Source organism: Emys orbicularis, chromosome 8 (assembly GCF_028017835.1).
Source record: "Emys orbicularis isolate rEmyOrb1 chromosome 8, rEmyOrb1.hap1, whole genome shotgun sequence".
Classification (NCBI taxonomy): Eukaryota; Metazoa; Chordata; order Testudines; family Emydidae; genus Emys; species Emys orbicularis.
This window is the reverse complement of record NC_088690.1, coordinates 104656558-104674408: the sequence shown is the minus strand read 5'-3', so window position 1 is coordinate 104674408 and position 17851 is coordinate 104656558. Positions and strand designations below refer to the sequence as shown.

The following is a 17851-nucleotide window of genomic DNA, read 5'->3' as shown; positions in this document are numbered from 1 at the left end:
CAACAGTTGAGCGTTATCTGCTATAGTCACCAATCCATACAAATAGAGTACTACCTTGGTAAAATCAGAACAGCAGGAAATATGTGCACGAGTCAAATTATAAATAAAATATGAAGGTATGTTTGCTAGTTAGAGCAACTGCCACTTAACTGCATATATGTGGAGTTAGGATATGGGTCTGTTACATAAGTGCATTTTCCTCCTCTTTTCACATTAAAGTTCATCACTTTCATACAGTCCAGACTGAGCAGCCAGCCGTTCAAACTCTCCTTCTGGTGAGAAAGCTGGTTTCACATCCAGTCCTTTACTATTGAATGCCAGGTATTTGCTAAAAGTCGGTCGAACCTTCAACTGCTTGGGGGTTGGAATTGGCTTGTATGTGTGAGCTGAAACAGACCAAGAGATGCCTCATTCGGCTACTGTGGATTGTTAAAGTCCCAAGAGAAGAAGGAGCTGCAGCATGCCCGGTCAATTCATAGATTCTAGGACTGGAAGGGACCTCGAGAGGTCATCAAGTCCAGTCCCCTGCCCTCATGGCAGGACCAAATACGGTCTAGACCATCCCTGATAGACATTTATCTAACCTACTCTTAAATATCTCCAGAGATGGAGATTCCACAACCTCCCTAGGCAGTTTATTCCAGTGTTTAACCACCCTGACAGTTAGGAACTTTTTCCTAATGTCCAACTTAAACCTTCCTTGCTGCAGTTTAAGCCCATTGCTTCTTGTTCTATCCTTAGAGGCTAAGGTGAACAAGTTTTCTCCCTCCTCCTTATGACACCTGAAAACTGCTCTCATGTCCCCTCTCAGTCTTCTCTTTTCCAAACTAAACAAACCCAATTCTTTCAGCCTTCCTTCATAGGTCATGTTCTCAAGACCTTTAATCATTCTTGTTGCTCTTCTCTGGACCCTCTCCAGTTTCTCCACATCTTTCTTGAAATGCGGTGCCCAGAACTGGACACAATACTCCAGTTGAGGCCTAACCAGCGCAGAGTAGAGCGGAAGAATGACTTCTCGTGTCTTGCTCACAACACACCTGTTAATGCATCCCAGAATCACGTTTGCTTTTTTTGCAACGGCATCACACTGTTGACTCATATTTAGCTTGTGGTCAACTATAACCCCTAGATCCCTTTCTGCCGTACTCCTTCCTAGACAGTCTCTTCCCATTCTGTATGTGTGAAACTGATTTTTTCTTCCTAAGTGGAGCACTTTGCATTTGTCTTTGTTAAACTTCATCCTGTTTACCTCAGACCATTTCTCCAATTTGTCCAGATCATTTTGAATTATGACCCTGTCCTCCAAAGCAGTTGCAATCCCTCCCAGTTTGGTATCATCTGCAAACTTAATAAGCATACTTTCTATGCCAATATCCAAGTCGTTGATGAAGATATTGAACAGAGCCGGTCCCAAAACAGACCCCTGCGGAACCCCACTTGTTATGCCTTTCCAGCAGGATTGGGAACCATTAATAACAACTCTGAGTACGGTTATCCAGCCAGTTATGCACCCACCTTATAGTGGCCCCATCTAAATTGTATTTGCCTAGTTTATCGATAAGAATATCATGCGAGACCGTATCAAATGCCTTACTAAAGTCTAGGTATACCACATCCACAGCTTCTCCCTTATCCACAAGGCTCGTTATCCTATCGAAGAAAGCTATCAGATTGGTTTGACACGATTTGTTCTTTACAAATCCATGCTGGCTATTCCCTATCACCTTACCACCTTCCAAGTGTTTGCAGATGATTTCCTTAATTACTTGCTCCATTATCTTCCCTGGCACAGAAGTTAAACTAACTGGTCTGTAGTTTCCTGGGTTGTTTTTATTTCCCTTTTTATAGATGGGCACTATATTTGCCCTTTTCCAGTCTTCTGGAATCTCTCCCGTCTCCCATGATTTTCCATAGATAATAGCTAGAGGCTCAGATACCTCCTCTATTAGCTCCTTGAGTATTCTAGGATGCATTTCATCAGGCCCTGGTGACTTGCAGGCATCTAACTTTTCTAAGTGATTTTTAACTTGTTCTTTTTTTATTTTATCTGCTAAACCTACCCCCTTCCCATTAGCATTCACTAGGTTAGGCATTCCTTCAGTCTTCTCGGTGAAGACCGAAACAAAGAAGTCATTAAGCATCTCTACCATTTCCAAGTTTCAATTGTTAACTGTTGTTGTCCTTTGCACAACTGAATAGGCCCTTGAAGGAGAGCTCACCTGCAAGCCCCAGCTCTCAGACATTGAAGACTGATGGGGAAGTTGGAGGGGATCATAGTCTCCTCCTGCCTGCCTTCCCCTTGATACCAAGGGAATTAGGGATAATTTAAAAACAAAAATGCACAGAGCGTGGTGGTGACAGAATATTTGCAATTTGTGAAGTACCCATCCCCAGTGTATTTGGGTGCTCTGTTAATGGGGAAGTTTCTTTGGCTGCTTTGAGTAGTTATTTATGGGGTATTGCGTGTCTGATAGTATCTTTGGGAACACGTGTCCATCTAGTACTTACAACTTGATTGGATCTTTGCTCAGATCTGTTCTGAATGAGGGGGGAAGTCCCATTCCTACCCATCACATTAGCTCATAATACAAGTTCTAGTTTGACATTTATACACTTACTTGCAACATCCAGTCTGCAGTGGCATGTGGCCACTCCTGCCTCGTTGACTGCAGATACTGTGTACCAACCGGCATCTTTCTTATTTACGTTGTGGATTAGGAGGCAAATCTTTCCAGGATTATCATAGAACAAACTGAAAAATTAATTTTTTTTTGTTTTAAGTGCACGAGGGGAAAAGAAATAAGTTGACTTAAGGGATGACTTTTATAGTGGAAGACCCTAAAGAGCAATAAACAATTTTTGCAGGAGACTAGAGATCAAAAGTGATGCACGCCCCCCACCCCCACCCAGAAAAAAAAAGTGCACTGGATTATACTCTCAACAAGTGTTATTGCTATTCTTTGATCAGTTAATTATTCGCACCTACAGGCCCCAAGTCAGGATCAGGGCTCTTTTCTGGGTGCTGTACAAACAGATGACAACAGCCAAACACCATTAAAATATTTTGGTCTTAAGTCTGTGCTTGCAAGTGAGCAAGTTGTGCATTTTGGGTGTGTGTATTTATAAAGTAAGAGGTCAGAGGGAGCTCTCTTTCCCTGCACTCAAGCGAAATATCTTCACCACAGTGGGAGTGACTCCCAGCCAACCCATTCACCATGTTTGTTGTTCACTAGCTACGGACACATCCAGCTGGTAAGTGCATATGCTGCATCTTTAGAGACTGGATTATTTGTGTTTCATATACTGGCTATTTTTTCTAATACACCATTGGCCAGTTTATTAGTCCCATACCTTATTCGGTCCGTATTATATTGTAGCATTTCATTGTTTCTTTTCCAGTAAATCCGTGGTGTAGGGATAGCAGAAATCTGACATTCCAGTCTGGCTGAATCCCCTTCATAAACTCTTTTGCTTTGTGGTTTGAAGATAAAACTTGGAGCTTTCTGCTGTTCCTTTGCTAAATTATAAGAGAGAAGGTTGTAGTAGATTGCATGTTTAGAAAAATAAATAAAAATCAGAAGCTAAGGAATCCATCCATGGGTACACATGCTCCTGAATGGAGTCTCCTTGAAGGCCTTTTCTGGGACCCCAGGGGCATAAGGCTGGTAGCAGGTGCATCATTTCTCAGGATCACAGTCCAGCTGTCTTACGACTTGTCTACATGCGGACGTTCATTAAAGTTAGTATGATTTAACTGAAGCTGTGAAGTCAGTATGCATAAGTTAAAGGGCATTAAATCCCTGTGTGGATGTTCTCATTCAGGAGTAAAGAGGCCTTCATTTGCTGGAGGATAAGTTTTTGTTGGTTTGTTTGATATAAAAAGGCGCTTTTGAAAACACCACCCAGCATCTGCTCACATGCCCCTTACACATGGCTTTGACAATATACCCCTGCAAGTGTTTGAGTTTATCTCCACCTCCCAAAGTCTCCTTCCCCTAACATAAGCACCCAAGCAGTAGGCACCAGGTAGTGCAGATTGAAAGCAAAATGCACAGCTGATTTAACTGGGAGGCAAACAGGCAAGGGAATTGTACCAGCTGTGAATATGGCCCTGAAAGCAAATGAAGGCCCTGTGCATGCTATAGCTCGAATGGTGCCAGCAACATCTGCGCTGGGAAAGAATTCGTAAGCAAAGTTCTTAAGTTTCCGAACAAAGTTGTTGCTTTCTGGTTTGTTGAAACTGTGGCTATATACTACTCATCCAACAGTTTGTGATGTTAGAGGAGGATATAGGACCGTGTGTTTGAAGAATGGGCCACAGGGTGTTAAATAAGAAAACTTTTGCCCAGCAAGGGAATGTAGTAAGTTAGGTGGGTTTCAACTCTTCTTTTTCTACTTATGTGCAAGGAAGTAGGAAGAGGGTCATGCAATGGAACCAAACGGTGTTCAATTTTTGTTGAGTATAAGTTGAATGGAAAAATATTAAGGTGTGATTTGGAAGACACAACGTAGGTGGAATCAGAGACAAAATTGCTTTAAAAGCACTCTCAACCCCACACAAATGAAGAAAGCAGTAATCCATGCTGACATAAATAAGGCCACAGATCAATGCTCAGTGAGACTTTTTGCATGAGTGAAGACTACTCATGTGAATAAGATTTTTCATGATTGGGGCTTAAGTGAGCCCAAATCGTCTTTGATTTCAATGGGGCTAGGATTTCACCCAATGAGAACTTTGCTGTTGCTTCAGCAGGGCTAGAATTTCACCACTTGTCTTGCCTGGAATGCACATTTGTCCTAGAGGTAAAGATATGTTCTGAAAAATTAATCTCTTCCTTCAACATGTTCAAATGTTATTAGTTTATAAATAACTTTGGAAAATGAGTGTGGTATGGATGATCATATCTCTGTATTTTGTGTGTGTGTGTGTGTGTGTGTGTGTGTGTGTGTGTGTGTATATATTAATTTTACAGTTCCCATATATGAAACTGACTAAATAAACAGCCAAGGAGGAATTTTCAAGAGTTCTCAGCACTGGCTTAACTCTGTGCTCTCATTGAAGTCAATGGGAGTTTTAACATTGGCCTAGCTCTGCTCCCACTGGAATCAATGCTGAGAACTTTGGAAAAATCCCATCCCAAGTTGATTCATTTTTCCCAAGTCCCACATTTGGTATAAAGAATTTTTCCACTGTAGTTCTTAAACATGGAGATCATGAAGTAGAAGAGTTCAAAACTAAAAGCAGACATCCTGATACGTTTCTAATGCCTTTCTTCCTGTGTCTGAAAGACCTTTACACTTTTGGGCACACACAGTTGGAGAATAAAGATTTCCAGGTAGCCATCACCGCTATATATCTTACCAGTTACATCCAGTTGTACTGTAAAGGAGGCTTCTCCAGCACGATTGGAGGCTACACATTCATATGTCCCTGCATCAGAGCCTCTGACCACTTCAAAAATGAGTGAGTAAAAGCCCTTTTCAGACACTATCATTTTATGAAAGTCATCTGGGTGGACCAACCTTCCATTTAAATACCATACCAGATCTGGAGCTGGTAGCCCACTGACCTGTGAAGCAAGAAAAATACAGAAAACCAACAACCATGAACAAACAATCTTAAACCATTATGGTACTGTAGTTATTAATGTTTAAATCCAAAACCATCTGTGCCCCTCCACTACAGAAAGTTTCATTAATTTAGAGGACCAAGCCAGGATTCTACCCTTGGAAGTTCCAGCCAGGACTGGTTTTCTTTGTAAATTATGAAGTTTATAGAGTAGTCTAGTGGATTTGGAGACATGAACTTTAGTTATGAGGCAATGGAGTCTGCTCACAGAAACCTGTGTCGTTCCTAATGACCTGTGAAGTCCCATTTCAAACAGTGGGGTTCGTTGTGGGTGTGCATTCACAGGGGCAAGCCTACCATTTTATCTCAGAAGTCTCTGAGAGGGCCCTCAATAAGGCCACATTTTGAACCAGTTTTATCATAATTAAATACAATGCTATAGTAATGGAATCTACTCAACTGCAACTACTTAATCTCTAACTATCTTGAAGATTAAGAACAGCCTTTCATACTGAGGGGTCAGAGGTCATGTCAAACTCAGAGAAAGTTACTTCACATTCCTCTACTTGATGCCTCTTCCAGTTTTACATTTACAGAATCAGAAAAAAACAAGTTAGGATCAGCACAAAAAGCATTTACATTAAAAATTGCCTACAACACAAGAGCTAACTTTTCTTACCATAAAGTAATAGAGGAGTTATTAGAAGAACTTTGTGGAAATATAATTGTTATGCACATTTCACTTTAAATGTATTTAATAAAATGTTTCAACTATTTTTTTTTTTCTCAAAAATAACCTTTTCTGTGAGCAGCTGCCTTCTATGCTTAGTCAAGGTGACATTTCTAGCTTCAAAGGGGACTTTTTAAGTGCTCTTAAGTGGCAGGCAGGTAGGCCCCAGTTCAGGAGTCTATTTGCATTTGGCACAATTAAGCACCTGGTTACATCCCATTGAAGTCAATTAGGGCCCCTATCCAGCAAAGCATTTAAGCACCTGCTTACGTGCCTTCCTGAATTAGGACCCTAATTTGTGGCAGTAGCATTTAAAAAGTCCTCTTGCAGGATGGCCGTTCATATATTTACAGAGCATACTCAGCGTTAACCACTATCTCATAAATCCTAGTGTGAGCAGGAAGATATGGCTAGTCAGTCAAATTTCAGGTTTTCCAGGACAACTGGAAAACAGCTTTACTAAAATTTGTAAAGCTGTTTGGAATGGATACTGTACTTGAAGAGCCAGTAATATTGGACAGGTAGCACTCCAGTTCATAAGGACAGAGGTCTCTGAGCTGCAGTGACACCTATATGTATTGCATATAGTAATTACCAACAGACAAATTAGTTTTAATTGTACTGAAAGATTGTATGAACATCTGTCTTACTTTGAAGTCAATCCTGCAAAATCGTCCCTCTTCAACAGTCATTTTGTCTTCAGGCACTTGGACAAAACGTGGTTGAAAAAACTTCTCCTGGATTGAGCCATGCTCCTTCCACTCTCCTCTTGAGGATGGTCTGCTCCTATAATGTGCACATTTATAGTTACTTACAACAAGGTATACACATGATCATGGACATGTTACCTTTATTAAAAAAACACTTTAAAAGGGACTCTGGCTATATTAATAGATCCAAGAATGTTGTTATCCCTCCAAAGACAAAACAATAGGGTTCTCCTCTCCTCCCCCCCCCCCCCAATTTCTATTTAGTGAATATGGTCGCCAACCAGCTATCTGACTAGCTTAGACTGTGTTGAATAGAAGAGCCAATATACATGCTTCACATAAAAAAGCAGCTATCTTTGGCCTCAGGTCTCAAAGCATTTGCAGCATGCCCAAAGATTCTTGCATCATATCCCATACCCGACAGTTATGCATTACATCACTACACAGAGGTGTATGATGTACTTTCTAGAATCCCTAGCCTATTATTTGGCTTGACGTATGTGGGTTACCAACCTACCTTTGAAGTTACTCCAATAACTGTCACCTTGATTATTCTACAAACTGAAGTTTAACTAAACTTTTATGCTGATGCCTATGAAAGGAAGTGAATGTAGCTAATTTAATAGCGCTCTTGCGCATACACACAATGTGGATCAGAACTCGCATCTCATAGAAACATTGAGAGGGGATGTTGTAACAAAAGTAGCTGGGTATAGATTCAAAGAATACCTGATTTGTGGCGTAGGAACCTGTAGTCTTGTGTTTTCTGAATTCTGCTGCTTGGAAAAGAGGGGGGGGGGAAATCATCAAAATAAGTTAGCAATGCAGAATTTATCAAGAGGTTGAACTGAAAACATGTTGAATAAAGAGCAGTTTGCCTTTCAAAAGCCAATTGTTGCAAGCACTTTAGGAGTCTTTATTATAAAATATAAAGAGACGGACATCATGAGTCAAAACACTTACTTATTTTCATCCCAGAGTTCTGCCTTGGCTAGGAACAAATGCTACTAATAGTTTGGAACAGCTTTCCGTCACATTGCACAGGTGACTAGTGCAGTCATTTCCTTTAGCTGAAAGTCTTTTGGCAAACCTATAACCTCTGTTAGAGGGGATTATTCCCACTGGAATATTTGAAATGGGAGCTAGGTACAGGCTGTCCTTCAGTAAAGCAGGAATAGAAATGAAGTCACTTTGAAATGGTACTAGCAAGAACGCTTTGTTGTGCCTGCTCACAAATGAGCCAATGCCCATGAACACGTGTTCAGCTGGAAAATACTTTCCTTGCTAGATCACAGCACCAGCTAAGCTTTCTGATAAGTCCCCATCAAGTTATTAGAAAAGTACCAGTACCCAGGATTGGCTCCTACTAGGACTTCTTTATTTTAGGGTTCTGAGGAACAGATACAATGGTGTTTAATACCAGCAAGTCAGAGAATTTCCACCATTTTAGCTGTGGAGCCAGTTAAATATAGGAACGACAATATAGAAAGCTCTCCTAGGTATTTTAATGCCCATCACAGTAGTAGTCAAGCAGTAAGACATTGATCTTGCACAGTGCTAAGTTTGTTAGTGGGTTACTCACAGCTTAACATTAAGCCTGTGCTTAACTGTTTTACTAGATTGGGCTACACTGGTCAATACTGTGCAGGACTGAACCCTATATCCACACTCCATGCCCACTGGTTACAAATGCAAGTGTCCTCCTTTAATATGACCATGCTCATTTAAGATTCAGCTGTAAAGCATCAGTTTGTCCACAGTTTCTACAGACTGGCCGAAGTAGTAAAACAAAGATTCGTGGTTGGATGGGTCATTGATAGGGGCATTTTGAGAACAATTTGAAGCAACACATGACATATCACCAAATTTGCTGTCCTGACTCAACCTCCCCTGTCTGCTCTTTGTAGAGCATGCCCCAGACTGCTGCTGTAACATGCTTCTTCTCTACAACTATTGGGTGGGGGAATTAGCTTTATTACAAACATCTCATTTCTTCCCAAGTGTTTGAGCTTATGGTTTTTACTCTGCATTGAAGTCTATAGAAGTTTTGCAATTGGACTCCTAATCATCAATTTTCTCTAGTGAAACGGATATTTCAGCTGATATATTGCAGGTTATCCTAGTAACATACAGCAGAAGGCAATCCTTGGAAACTGGGATGGTTTCTCCGGGGTATGCAGATCCCTGGTGCCACACCATAGCCTTTTCTAGTAATCTGGACCAGAGAAATACTGAAGGTAGTGTCTTATTGACCTGTTCTGTATGGTATAGCAGCCAATGGATATTGTTTGGGGGAAGCAGACAAATCCAAAAATCAGATATGCATCTTAGCTATATGTCCCCTGTTATCTGCAGTGCCCAATACAGGATCAACTTCTATAGTAGTATTTTACACATTCTTCTATCTTCCCCTTCGGTTTTATTTCATGAGTTTTCTTCCTCCTTGTATTAACCTTGTATCCAATGTCATCCTAGCAGCTAGCATTAATTATTCATCTTTTGGACAGGATGTTTTAAAAAAAAAAAAAAAAAAAAAAAAAATCCAAACCCCAGATGCTGACCTCTTGTGGTCATGTCACTATTCATAACACTAGTTAATCCCTATGTCCTAGCCAAGTTCTAACTCAGGAAGTTACATACGACTTACCTGAATCCCCCTGCCATTTAAATTGATTATTGTATTAGTCATCACTCCTGTCCTAAACAATCATGCAATGTTGCTGTGAAACAGCTGTTGTGTTCCTCCCAGAGATGGAATTCTTATATATCCCAACCTGACGGTTGATATAAGGGTTAAAGCCCAGATTCCCCAAGGTCTATAGGCACCTAACTCCCATGGGGAGTTAAGCACCTAAATATCTCTGACTGGGCCTTAGTTAATATGCATATAGTGCTTTGAAATCCTCAGATGGAGGAGGCTATACAGAAGTTGATCAGTGTAGGTATCTTGATTTTTCCTTTTTTGTACTCCACAAAGAGACCTATTCCCCTACCCCATTCCAATACAAGTGACTGAAAATTTAAACAGACAATGGACACTAGTTTTGGACAATTTTCATTTACCTGTGAGTTCTGCAAATTTTCTTCATTTTGAGTTACAAGCACAGAAGCAGCATTTTCTGGTCCAAGCAGCCTGCGAGCCATTCTCTCTTCATAGGTTAGCCGCTGAAAGCAGGGCGGGAGAGCAATTCTGGTTAAAAGGGGATTTACTATCACTTGAGTTTTAGTTACAATTTCAGGTTACCCACAGTCAAGTTAGGGCACATTAATATGCCAAAAATTCATGGAGCTGCTGAAAGGAAAGTGGCTGCAGCATGCCTGTGGCTGTTCCAAAGGATCTGATGTCTTGGAATCTGCTGAGCTCACTCTCAATTGTATATAGCACCCAAACACGTCTAGGTTTAAACAGTCTTTTCATCAAGGCCTTGGAAATGCCATCTCTGGCCTCCCACTCCTCCCGTTCTTGCAGAGAACCTTCAAGAGGAGAATGGCCAGGGATGATTAATAACGAACACTGATGACGCTAACTGGGAGATCAGAACAAGCTTCCAGGGTCTCCTTACATTAGCACTAGGAGGCCTTTCCAAGTCCACCAGCTGTGCATCTCTTTCAGGCACTAACTGTGTGGTAGGTGCTAAAAACCTACACAACAAAAAAAACACCCATCCACCCTGTGAAGTGCTGTGTGCTCTCTCTTGAGCAAGAGTAAATATTAACTGGGTAAGGACTAAATTCTTTCACAGTAGGAGCAGACAGACTTTGACGCTGATGCACTTACACCCAATTTGCACTGGGGTAAGTAAAAGCAGAATTTGGTTTGAACTTTGATAGCGTTTTTCCCCCCAGTTCAGAAGCCACATTAAAATAGACGTTAGGTCCATGACTGGCTGCTAGACAGTAATGGTAATGCAGGTGTCAAGCTGTGAATGTTCATACTCAGTCAGATGAAATGCGGCAAGATGCACTTCTGATAAGGAACATTCTTAGGTCAGATTGGGCCAAGATTTAGGTTCTCTCTCTCTCTCCCCAAATAGATTTGTAATTTATATTCTAGATATATATGGCCTGCTCTCCCTCCCATTGAAGTTAATGGTAAAACGTCTATTGACTTCAGTGAAAGCAGCATCCAGCCCTTACCTGCTAAGCTTTTACCAAATCTCAGACCAATAGGAATGTTTCCACAACACATTAGAGCCAGCTCACTACAGGTTGGCTTGCTTCTTCCTTGGTGACACTGCACTTGGAGAGCGATTTTTTTTTTTTTTTTTTTTTTTTTTTTTAAACCCTCTACAATTTGGATTTCATGGCCCAGGAGACCCTCATTTTGAGCCGCCTGAACTTAGGCAAATGTGTGCCTGGGGTAAAGAGACTTTTTACTAGGGTTACCATACGTCCGTATTTTCCTGGACATGTCTGGCTTTTTAGTTCTTAAATCACCGTCCAGGAGGAATTTTTAAATATCTAAAAACATCCGGGAAAATACGGACGTATGGTAACCCTAGATGGGAGCTGCTGGAGCCGCAGAGCGGGGCTTGCAGGCAGCATGCAGAGATCCCTCCCCCCCGACCCGACCCTAAGAGCCAGAGGGACCTGCCGGGGGGGCGAGGTGGGGAGTACCGGTGGTGCTTACCTGGGTCGGTTCCTGGGAGCATCCAGCAGGTCCCTCTGGCTCCTAGGGTCGGGAGGTTCTGGGGCGGAGGGCTCTCTGCCTGCTGCTGGTGCCTGCAAGCACCGCCCCCACAGCTCTGATTGGGCAGGAGGGAGCTTGCTGCACCGGCTCCCTGCAAGCCTGGCTCCGGCAGCTCCCATTGGTGTTTTTCCCGGCCAATGGGAGCCACGGAGCTCGCGCTTGTGGTGGGCATAGCACATGGAGACCCCTTGGCTGCCCCTAATCCTAGGAGCCGAGAGACCTGCAGCAGGAGGGGTGAGTAGTTGAGCCGCGGGGGGGGGGGGGGGAGTGAGGAGGCAAGCAGTGAGCCAGCAGCGGGTGGGAGGGGTGAGTAGGGGAGTGAGGAGGGAGGGTGAAGAGGCGAGGGAGCCAGTGACTGGCTGGCAGGCGGACGAGGAGGCAAGTGGCAGGCGGGGAGCCAGCAGTAGGCGGGGGTGTGTGTGAAAAGGCCAGCAGCGGGCAGCAGGGGTTGAAGAGGCGAGCGGCAAGGGAGCCAGCAGCGGGTGGGTGGGTGGGTGGGCGGGGGTGAGGAGGCAAGAAGCAGCGAGCCAGCGGCAGGCGGGGGTTCTCGGGGTGGGCATGGGGGTTTCTGACAGGGGAGTGAGGAGGTGAGTGGCATGTGGGAGGAGGTGAGTGGTGGGTGGGGGACTGAGGAGGGATGCAGCAAGCCAGCGGCGGGCCAAGGGGGGAGGACGGGTGCGGTGGCGGGGCCAAGCAGGGAGGGGGTGGGACCTGGGGCAGAGTGGGGATGGAGTGTGGGAGGAGTGGGGGTGTACTGTGGGCAGGGCCGACACCCCCTGTGGAGTGTCCTTTTTTTTTTTGAATGTTCGAATATGGTAACCCTACTTTTTACAGAAAATGGTTTCCCTTTTAAATAGATACCCGGACGTTTGTGTTCTGGCAAACTAATTTTCTTTAGACAATTCAGTTTCTTTTTAGTAAGCTAATACAAAGCACTGTGGGACGCTGTTAGATGCCCTCTAAAAAGGGCTTTAGGGAAGATTGTGACAAGACAGCAGCCACTTATCAGACGGCAATTGGTCACTTTTACTTATCAGTGTTACTAATTAAACATGACTGACTAGAATGATAAACTACAGCTGTAAACCAGGATAAACACACCCATGCAAAATTCTAAACCTAACGTTCCCTGGGGCTTCTGGTCGATTGTGGCCATTGCGGTTATGACTGAAGTAGTTCTGGCCCCTCTTCTACAAACAGTTTCTTTCTAGGGGCTGGCAAAGAGGGAAACCAACATGTGATTAATTAAAGCAGTTGGATACAAGTCCCTGAATTGCTAGAAGTCTTCTAATGAAATTCAGAGTAAGTGGATTCTTTGCACTAAGAGGTTCTCTCTTACCTGGTTGCCATTATGAAGAAGGTTGTCTTTGCCTCGCAGTTTCCTTTCCAGGTCTTGAATGAGGGCTTCTTTTGTTCCTTGTATCTCTCGATCTGAAGTCTTGTATGTTGGCTTGGTGCTAGCTTGTTTGGTATACATTGGCTTTGAGTAACTACTTTAGACAAGAGACAGACAGAAAGTCACTCCTTTGAGCTAGCCTAGGTACGAGTTAGGACTGCATAAAATCTAGGTAGAGAATATATATAAATATTCAAATTTATATTTGCCCTTTGTTGGCTATAACGTTGGCTATGAATCAGTTTGTAAAGTGCTTGGGACAGGTAAACCGCTATACATGCCAAGTATTGTTACTGAGACACAGAGTTCAGGGAAATGGGCCTGCACTAGGCCACGTCACCTGGTAGACAGCACAAGTACCAGACATGCATAGGTCACCCTTATCACCTGAACCACTGTGAGCAAGGCCTTTATCCCCTTCCTACCCCTTAAAAGCCACCAGGGGCCCCAAAGCTCCCTCCGTCTACCTGGGCAGAAGGGGGGCAAAAAGCAGGTAGAGACGCAGGCAGGCAGCGCAGCAGGGATGAGGATTAGGCACACCAGTCATTGCACGCTCACCCCTCTCTGCAGTTGGAGCAGAGGGCCGTCTGTGAGTTCCCAAGGGGCTGGAGTTGTATGGCTCAGAAATAGTAATAGAGGGGATAAAGGGGTTTTTTTGAGGGGGAAGGGAGGTATGGAGGGAAGAGAGGGCAACCATTCTCCTCTGCTTGCCATGGGGCCCACCAGCCATGAATGGATGTCAGTGGGGATAAGAGCAGGATTAACAGGTGCAGGGGCCGCTCAGCAGCTTTTACTCCACAGCCCTGGGGGACCAGAGACAGGACATTGTAGGGTTGGGAGAAGATCGATCCTTGGACTATGCAGGTTTACTTCTCCATGCGCCCCCTACCTCCAGCTGAAGGAAGGATTAAGAAGCAGAGGTTTGCATCATGTAGTTCCCCTCTGTTCCCCTCCCAGGGGTTTTGGAGGAAGGTCTGAAATAACCCCAAATATCAACTCCAAGAAAGGGTTAAAAACCTAACTTTGTATATTTCCAAAGGGAGGGGAGAAAACAAATTCACACAAGTATGGTATCTTCCCTCCACTCATCACATCTTCCTTCCCCAGGCCTTAGTAGGAACTTGGGCCATTCTTTTCTTGGGCTACAGTTTGATACCCAACCATAGTCTGGGTTTCATGAGAGGGCTCAGAGATGGTGTCAGTTATGGCCAAGTTTGTGTGTGGGGGAAGGACCATGATTATATTCCACCTAGTTATATGGTGGATGTGGTCTTGGTGCATTTTTACCACAACTCTTTCTGTAGGGTAACTCCACAGCTGGACAAGTGTTCTGGGGGAAAAATCTGCATCTAGTGATCCTTCGAGTGACAACCAGATGAACAAGTGTGCACACACACAGATGTGGTTGTGCCTTTCGTTTGAGTTCTCACTACCCAGGGTAGTATTACTTGGGTAAAACGTTACGGTTCAGGGATACAGTACCCAAGGCTATGCAAAGCAGTATCTGTCCCTTTTGGGAACATATCCTGCAAACTTCACTGAGGTGGGGTTTACCAACCTCCTTTGGGTAAGGCTGCCCCATGAATGAGGATTGCAGGATCAGACTTTGGTAAAGGCTGAGATGATTTACATAGGCAATGTCCTTTTCTGGTCATTTCTTGCTAGAAGGCTTGGGTAGTGTATAGGAATAGGGTAGCATCCCTTGGAATAGTTTTGTGAGCTCGCTGGTGGGGCTTTAGTTGTAGAAGCAGCCAGAATACAAGCAGAGCAGCGGTGTAAGTTGTAGCAGGGCCGTGTATCTTCTAACATGGGTATTTGGACCCCATCATGCCCCTACGTTTCCTTCATATTATGTTTGTTCCATAAAGAGCAAGAGTCCCAACAGGTTATTTACAGTGCACACTATTCCAAATGCCCTTCTTCCTCCACTGAGTACTTCCTAGTGGTCAGAGCAGGGGAAGTGGAACCAGGATTTCCGATCCCTTCCTGATGCTTGACTATTTTGAAATAACTGCATGACCTTGGCAAGTTACTCAGTCTCCGTGTTCCTCAGTTTACCCACCTGTAAAATTATCGGGATAATAACGCTCCCCTGTCTCATGGGGTATTGAATTGACTTAATATTTGTAAAGCATTTAGAGCTCCAGAGACAGATGACCTAGTGGAGCTGCAAAGTATTCTGTTGTATAATTGTGGTTGTCACAGGCATGTATCTAATTATCACACATACTACTTCTAGTTCTGTTCTGGAGAAGTATGGGGCTAGTTAGAATGACACCTAACCTAATTAATATTACCAGCCCTTTATCAATCACACCACAGTTGTGGTACAAGGAAGCTGGTAGCCTTTTAGTTTTCACGAATACGAGCATTTAATCCAACTTTATGCCCAAAATAGCAAACAAAACACACTCCCCTCCATTATCCTCAATGCAGTTGCTAGGGCACATTCTTCCCTTGCTCTTCATATGAGCTCCCAGTGAGGTCACGGAGTGTTTTTCCATAGACCTCAAAATGGCACTGAATCTGTGTGACACACATCAGGGAGGACACGCTGGTCCTTGGTTTCAAGGGATAGAACTTTGAGAAGCTCTCAAGTCACTTACACCTCAGAATCATTGAAATGGGATTCCTGAAAAGTGTTACCATGGGTCAGTTTCTCAGTCTCTGGATACATAAAGTGAGAGGGACTCAGGGGATACCTTAGTGTTTTACTATGAAACATTAAAGCTCCTGCATGGGAGCGCTCTCACAAGGAGCTCTTTTCATACAGGATTCCTGTTTTCTGAAATTGAATGAAATCAGAGAATAATTTAATGTAGGCAATTTAAGATGAGTGCCCAACCCTTGCTTTGGCTGCCCTTATGGAATTGGTTTCCACCATAACAACAAAGTAGACTGCTCATCACCAGTCTGGTATACAGATATAGGTCTGTAACGTAGAACTACATCGCTCAGAGTGTGAAAAATCTACACCCCTTAACGACATAGTTATACCAACCTCCCTCCCACACCCCGTGTAGACCTCGCTGACACAGCTACTGTCTCTCAGAGCAGTGGATTAACTGCACTGACAGGAGAGCTCTCTCCCATCAGCTTAGAGCATATTCACTAAAGTGCTACGGCGACGCAGCTTTGCTGACGCAGCATTTTAAGTGTAGACTTACTCTTGTGCTAACAAATGAATGCACAGTGGAGGGGTATGTAAAGAATTTGCAGTTTAGTTTCTAATTTACAAATACTTCTCCCAGCCAGACACCATGGGCCCATGCCTGTGCGAGTAAAGCAAGTAGGATTAGGAGCCAATGGGAGTTTAGTCATTGGCTTCCTTGGGACCAGGATTTCACCCAATATATGGACATGGCTTGGTCAAAATTTGGAGCGGCACAAAACCCACACACAACCAATTCAAAGCATGGGAAAGTTAGAAGCCTGGATATACTTACTTAGATTCCACAGTAGAAGGAGCTTGGCTATTATAATCAGACTGCGAGGGCAACACTGAGCAGAGGAATGCTGCAGGGGACTGGTTATGCATGGATGAAAGCCTTTGTCCAGATGAGGAGGCAGCAGGAGACGGTGCAGATGCAGGTGTGATGGGAAATGCAGATTCCTTATGGGAGCTATGGGAAGACGAGGAGAGAAAGATTGGGGAGCTCAGCGATGAAGATGAAGAAAACTTCTGCTCGCTAGAGTTACGAGGCTGGATTAGAATTGATGACTGTTTGGTCTGACTGCTTGAAAATGCAGATGTCTTGGGTCCCGGAGGCTGCAGTTTCCCTTGACACGTATTCTGAGACTGGATAAAATGTTTTGGACGCTCGTAGTTAAACATGCTTGGTTGGTACACAGAGGACCTGGATGGGAGATTACTGACACTCATAGGGGAGGTTTCGTGATTGTCCTGGCTTTTTGTAGGTGACAGTGGGCTTTGGGTTGGTGGCTGGTAAAAATTAGATGATAGGCCACAAAAACTTTCTTGGCTAGGTTCCTGGGTAGAATGGAATCCCTACCTCGATGGAAAGGGGCTGTCTTGATGTGGATTATTCCTTTAGGAAGACAATACAAATAACATAAATTGTACATTACAATTTGAGTTGTAAGTATTGTGTAGAGAGCAGTCACTCAGATGCATGAGCATCATGCTCTTTGGATTGATTATTAAATATTAATAGATCAATAAACCATGTCTGAAGTTTCTATTTTTAGCCATTCTAGAGCTATATGAACAATACATTTCTGATTATCATATGGAGTTCTACCCCCCCCCACACACACACACACACTCAACCTTAGCTTGTTGCTCACCACAAGTGTCTGCTTTGGAACAGCACCGTAAGTTCTGTCACAAAGTAATAGAGTTGCAATGATCACCTTGAAAACATGAATCAAGCATGACCTGACGGTGCTGCCTGCCTGAATCTGCAGGCATCCTGAAGTGATCGCTCTAACTGCCACAGTCAGCTCAATCAAGGAACTGTGGTCTATATAATTCTGCACCCAGGAATCTAGCATTTTTCCAGTATACCACAGAATTCAGTATTTTGGCCATGGAATTCATCAATTCACTACACTGCTAGTGAAGCATGAAATGGGGTCTGTATCAGATTACTAGAGTTTTGTTAACTCTAGTAGATTAATTCTTGTGTTTTATTAAAAAAAAAATCTTATCTCAGAATTGTCATTATAGGACTATAGCTATAGTCCTCATTTTAATGTCACTAAATTAAGTTTTCCATACTTTGTATAATGCCTT

At 43.4% G+C, this 17851-nt stretch overlaps 1 protein-coding gene across 2 annotated transcripts; it reads right to left on the bottom strand.

Annotated features, from left to right (window-relative positions):
* Positions 1-213: 213 nt before the first annotated feature.
* MYOT (myotilin) lies at positions 214-16978 on the bottom strand. 2 transcript variants are annotated; one of them, XM_065409885.1, is made up of 9 exons: positions 16542-16978; positions 13039-13192; positions 10073-10174; positions 7739-7788; positions 6950-7085; positions 5363-5570; positions 3352-3517; positions 2619-2752; positions 214-386 (listed from the first exon to the last, which is right to left on the bottom strand). In XM_065409885.1, the coding sequence occupies exons 1-9, from the start codon at positions 16976-16978 to the stop codon at positions 214-216; spliced, it is 1560 nt and encodes a 519-aa protein (XP_065265957.1). The 2 variants fall into 2 exon arrangements, with proteins under 2 accessions (XP_065265957.1, XP_065265958.1); XM_065409886.1 differs by having other exon boundaries at positions 13039-13189.
* Between the last annotated feature and the right edge of the window lie 873 nt (positions 16979-17851).

Excerpts from the sequence above, each read along its gene's own strand:
- MYOT (XM_065409885.1), bottom strand. The coding sequence starts at position 16,978 with ATGAGTGTCAGTAATCTCCCATCCAGGTCCTCTGTGTACCAACCAAGC. Across the intron at positions 3,518-5,362 it reads AGTACAACTGGATGTAACTG|CAAAGGAACAGCAGAAAGCT; the intron begins GTAAGATATATA and ends CTTATAATTTAG. Across the intron at positions 2,753-3,351 it reads TATAATACGGACCGAATAAG|TTTGTTCTATGATAATCCTG; the intron begins GTATGGGACTAA and ends TTAATTTTTCAG.